A 6000-nucleotide genomic window follows, 5' to 3' on the forward strand; every position below is an offset into this window, starting at 1 on the left:
ATTCAGGCCACCGGCTTAAATTCTTTTTTTTCTTCTATTAATCAGGTATCAACATGGTTTTTTACCACCTTTTCTGTCTCAGGACTGAAGGACAAAATCCACCATGTGGACAGCCTCCACCAGCTGTTTTCTGCCATCTCCCCAGAACAGATCGACTTTCCTCCTTTTGTCCTTGAATATGATGCCAGGGTAAGAAGTACCAGGAATTCTCCCTTACCTGGTGTATTATCTTAACTATTTTATAGTGCAAGTGCGTCTGAGCACATCATCTTTTCATTGTAAGATGATAATGCAATTAATGTGTTTGAATAAGCTTGATAGTATCGTTTGACGTTCTTTTCCTTTGGTAACTTTAGGAAAATGCTTGGTTCTAAGGGGGGCGCCTTTCCCCCAGTAAACTTTTCAATGGGAAATATTTCTGCTGTAGGTTTATAGCCAATCCTTGCTTGTACTGTCAGTTTTCCATCACCTTTGAGACACACCTCTCCCTAATTTTGTTAAGACTGAATGGCTTTTCATCTACATAAATAGAGCCAGAAGAATCTGTTGGTGTCCGAAATTTTCAGCGTTAATTGTAAGCCGGGTCGCCTATCCTAGTGTTTACCCTATGAGAAGTTTCATTTTGCTAAAAGTTTGTATAAGTGACAACCAATACATTATTTCTTACAGATACATTTATGAATCTATTAAACACTAAGAAAGGACTACTCTAGAATTTCATCAAAGGTCTATTCCATTGTACTTATTCACGCTATCACTTTAGTAGTTAAAAACAGAGAAGTAAGTAACACGCTTGGCCAAAAGGTTATCAATTGCCTTATTTAATTATTGCTGATTGCATATTTTTATGCATGAATCAGAATATATTTGCAGGTTATATTAAGCTTAAAATGAATTATTCTTAATTATTGTACAACGTATGTACAGTAAATATCCTACAAGACATTTTCTCTCTAACATTTCTACGACTTCAGTTATGATTTCTGCTACAGTTTTGATTTCTTATGTGAAGAGCAAAGTATTTAATGTGTTCTAATGGCTAACAAAATGTCATGTTTTGCTTTTGCACAAAGAGGATTTGTAATTGGAGTCGCTGGATCATAAATACAAAGATTGTTGAATATATGGGAGGCAGAAAAAAGAGCGTCCGGTTTTATTTCTTGCAGATTGCTAGAGCAGAAAATTGCCTTATTATTTTTTTGAACTATATATCACTCTTCTTAATATTTAAAGAAAAATGGATAGCTGGAAATGTGAAAGGCACTGAAAGACATTTTGATACCAAAAATTTGGAATGATGATTCAAAGCTAATGTCCAGATTTACCATTTATCTTCTGCTGTAGAAATATGTAAGTTAGGATGTATTGGTTAGACAACCCAAAAGAGCAGGGTTTTTTTTGTTTTGTTTTGTTTTTGCGGTACGCGGTCCTCTCACTGTTGTGGCCTTTCCCATTGCGGAGCACAGGCTCCCGTTGGCGGAGAGCACAGGCTGCACAGGCTCAGCGGCCATGGCTCACGGGCCCAGCCGCTCCGCGGCATGTGGGATCTTTCCGGACCGGGGCACGAACCCGTATTCCCTGCATCGTCAGGCGGACTCTCAACCACTGCGCCACCAGGGAAGCCCCAAAAGAGCAGTTTTTAAGCCAACACGTCTTCTATATACTTAAGGGCCTACAAAGCAGGCTTTCATTAAATATCAACACCGCACTCAAGCTTGGTTTTGTTTTGTTGTTCTGTGTGTGTGCGTTTTTAGTGTTTTTTTAAAATATTTTATATATTAAATACAGGCCTAATTAATAATGTGATTAATCAAAATGAAATAAAATAACCTACAATCTAACACTTAGGTCACTGGATCATCTTTCTGTACCTGTATTGGAGCTTTCTAAAACTGAGATATCAGGCCATCTATATATAAAGGCCAAAGAGAGGAATAAAAAGAGGAAAGAAACAGAAGAAGGTGTCAGGAGATGATGTGGAAAGGGCAGGCAGAGGGCAGACCCCTAAGTACACTGCAGCTTTGCACATTATGCGGCGGTACTTTGGCTCCTTCGTAGTTGGTGGGGAGTGTTGAGCAAGGGAGAACTGCCATTGTGTTCCTGTTTAGAAAGATGGCTAAAGACACAGTGTAGAGAGGGACCAGGCAGGGGTAAAACTGGAGGCAAGGAGACAAATAAGAGGCTGTCAGAGGAGAAATGAGAGACTAGAGCCAGGCAGTGGTAGTGGTAATGGCAAGGGTTTGAAGATCTTAGAGATAGTTAGAAGTAGACGTTTTAGGGAATAGAATCCACAGCATTATGGTGACTGAGCAGCCAGCCATTGGGAGGAATGAAGGAGGAAAGGAGCCTGAGGTGACTAACAAAGTTTCTGCTTTGGGAGACTTGGAGAATGGTGTCGCCACCATCCCAGAGAGGCAATTTGGAGGAAGAGCACTGGGGGGGCTTGGAGAAAAGACAGGTGGTCTGTTCAGTTTGTGACACACTAGGTTTGAGGTGCCCCACGGGACACTGAGGTGAAAGGCTAGAAGGTGGTTGGATAGTACCTTGTAAAGAAAAGTTTTCCTTTGCTAGAAAGAATTAAAAATATGATTAGAGAAAAGGAAACGAGTGTAGAGTCGGTCAGTTTTATTATCATATTCACGTGTGCTTTGCCCATAGTCCTTTACTTGGTGAAGGTATGACGTGGTTGGTTGTTGGCAGTGAGCTTCTATTTTTCTGGGTCTTTTGTGACTTAGTGACATAAATTTTATAGGATTAAAAGGAACCTTTGGCGGTAATTAGAAGGTAATTTTTGTCTATCTGGATCAAAATGGTACTGAGACCATTTCAGAAAGGGAGCTAGTCAGCACTCTTATAGTCAAAGAAGAGAGTGTAGAGATTTACCTGGTAACAATTCTTCAAAATTCTGTGATTGTTTCGAGAAATAGAGAAAGTATTCGACTGCTCGGCAGTCTCTTCCACAGTGTGAGACTAATATAAAAGCTTTATTTCATAGCATTAAGAATTAGATTTTCCCTTCTTACTTTATCACAATTTAATGTAGATACAGGAAGCCTAGAAAAATACCGTAGTGGAATGGAATGGAGAAATCTTAAAGATGGATCGTGAACCATTTCTTTTCAGTTGAACTTCAGGATAGATTTCTCTCTTCAGGCATGTTTCTTAAGCATAGCTTCTATGCCTGTTGAGGATACTGGAGTGATTAGTTTAACAGATCCTGGTAGGAAATTCTAAAATACAAAAAAAAAATTTTCATTAATTTTAGTGAAGTATCCTAAAATGTAGCCAATCTTTAGATTTGTTTCTACTGAATTTTTTTTTAACCTGGTCAGATGTATAATCAGAAAGTTAAAAAAAAAAAAAAGAAAGAAAGAAAAGAAAAAAAGAAGAAAGTAAGTTTTCCTAGATATTCTCTTGTTTTCCTGGTTATGGTCCCAGGATCAATTTCTCCTCCAGAGCATCTGCTCTGAAGAATGGCAGAGCTTTTGATTCACTTAGTCACTCAAATAACATTTAACTGCCTATTATGTTCAAGACTGGATGGATTTAATGCTCCATAACTATAATGTAAATATGCCATAAAGCAATGCTGTTTTCTTCCTACCTTTCATTCTCCATATCTATTATCGTACATTAATGTTAAGCATTTTTTGTTTATGGTTTACTGGAAAATAAGTTACTTGTCAAAGAAATACTTTCCTAAATAACAAGAAATGAATCTTAAGTCTCATAAATGTAATTTTGGGTCTATCTACCATAAAGCTAACTGTCTTGATTTTTATAAGATAAAGTTAGCCAAAATAAGGTCAAAAAATTTCCTTACACTGATTTATTGCTTTCTACGTTTGACATTAAAGTTCTAGCATTCAATTCTCCACCTTGATCTTGAACGCCCTAAAAACTGTCATTGTTAAAAGCCTCGCCACTCAGGCATGGCATGGAGAGACTCATTTCTGCCAACACAGTTGTACTTATTAAATTCCTTGATGATGATTTTTGTTTCATAACTCAAAGATTCGGCACACAGCAAGACAACACAGCCTAACAAAAAATTCACTTTGTTATAAAGCAGAAACTAACGCACCATTGTAAAGCAATTATACTCCAATAAAGATGTTTAAAAAAAAAAAAAGAATCTGGGCTTTAGATTTGGATAGACATGGATTTAAAATTCAGGCTCTCCTGGTTGCCGGCTTGGTGACCTAAGGTGAGTGATGCCATCTGTGTGATCCTTAGTTTCCTGTTCTGTAAAATGAGGATGTTACCTACTTTATGGCATTATGTTGTGAGGTTATAAAAGGATAATGAAAGAAAAGTGCTGGTTAAGTGTCTGGCATATAGAATGTTCAATAAATGGTAATATTTTTAAATCTCATCATCCTGATTACCTCTGCCTACATTATACCAACTCTGACTGACTCCAGTGGAATGGCTCTGTTGGCTTGAGGGCCTGCTCAGGGCCAGGCATGTGCTAGACATTTTCCATACGTTAGATCATTGGCTCTAAATCCCTTTCTTTTACATTCCCAATTACATTGATCTTATTATTTAATGTTCTTGTCTTTTTTTCTTTCTGCAGGAAAATGGGCCTTATTATACGTCTTATCCCCCATCACCAGATTTGTGACCTGCTATCTTTCAGTGCTGCTGGTTTCTAAGGACACCACTTTCTCCAGAGATCACTACCTACTGAAGTGATATTCATTTTTGCTGTACAGCTCCAGAGAGCCTTTTGTCCCCACCTCTCTGGTATTTTTTTATCGACTGTATATTTTCTGACACATAAGCAATCTGAAAATGGTAGGCCATTCTGAACTGTGCACTTATTTTAAATTTGTATATTTGTATCAAATGAAAATGTTCACTTTTCGAGGGTTGTTAATAGAAATTGGGGAGGAACTTTTGAGTATCTTCAGTTTCCTGAAAGGACACTGGATTCTCCATTAGACAAGCCACAATATTGTTCACATCATCTCTTTAACATTGCACGCTTTCTTTGTGTACTCAAGTGTTTCTCAAAATATATAGAACCAATGTATGCTGACTGGATGTATTGTTTGCTTCAGACCCTGGCATTACGTTTTATACAGATAATTCAGTTATGCTAAAAGAGAATTGTCTGGGATCAAGGATGTAGAAATGTATCTGATCAAAAACATCAAAATCATCAGCAAAATATAAGTCTTAGAGTTTTACGGCACCAGTGAAGACCGAGACTTAAGGACTAAAGTTCCTTAGATGGTATGTTTTAAGATTGTCACTGTTCTGGTCTCAACAGTGGGGGAAAACAAGAAGACTGTTTCTTCAGCCTTTTTCCTATCATCATAGATGGTTTGGTCTCCGTATTCAACAGGACTGCACATATTAGTACTCTTAAGTGGAGGGCATCTCCTAAGACACCATCAGTGAGTGTTAGAGTGCCGCTTTCCCAGAGTCATGAATGATTTTGTTTGGCTCTTAGGTCTACTTTCTCTAAGGACATTTCCTAGCAGTGTGTCTTGAGTTGCCTACATCAAAATGAAGGAAGTGTGTTGCAGTGAACAAAATTCCAGACCACTTTTGCAACTCAGGCTCTATTTGTGCCTTAGCTCGAATAAAAATTAGAATTTTGCTGCCTACCTCACAGAGGTATCATTAGGTAACATTTAGAAAGGGCTTTTCACGTCTTTGGATGAAAAATGCTAGGAGAGTTTGTGTGGTGGGGTGTCTTTAGTTAGTTTTTAAATGATAACAGATATCCTTGAGGAAGTGCAACAAGGCACTCCTCTTGTCTTTGGCACCTTTTGAGTGATTTCCCTTTTCTTCGGACAACAGCTGTTAGTGCAAAATGCCAACCCTGAGGACCTCCTTCCTACTTTGTCCAGAATGTCTTTTGTCCTACTCCTCTTCCAGTGCTACACTTTAACAAGAGACATATGTTAGCCATTTTAAATATTACTTCTTGGGCTTCCCTGGTGGCGCAGTGGTTGAGAGTCCCTGCCAATGCAGGGGACACGGGTT

The 6000-nt window shown here is 38.3% G+C and overlaps 1 protein-coding gene across 1 annotated transcript in view; it reads left to right on the plus strand.

The window, feature by feature from the left end:
* Positions 1 to 5068, plus strand: part of GDAP2 (ganglioside induced differentiation associated protein 2) — a 71070-nt gene extending 66002 nt beyond the window's left edge. The window contains exons 13-14 of the mRNA XM_082856191.1: positions 46 to 189; positions 4580 to 5068. Of these exons, the coding sequence (XP_082712317.1) occupies positions 46 to 189; positions 4580 to 4627 (192 nt within the window). The 3' untranslated portion in view covers positions 4628 to 5068. The remainder of the gene's footprint in view (positions 1 to 45; positions 190 to 4579) is intronic.
* Positions 5069 to 6000: the final 932 nt, after the last annotated feature.

The sequence above is a fragment of the Leucopleurus acutus genome (genome assembly GCF_964270905.1).
Source record: "Leucopleurus acutus genome assembly, chromosome: 2".
NCBI classification, from domain to species: domain Eukaryota; kingdom Metazoa; phylum Chordata; class Mammalia; order Artiodactyla; family Delphinidae; genus Leucopleurus; species Leucopleurus acutus.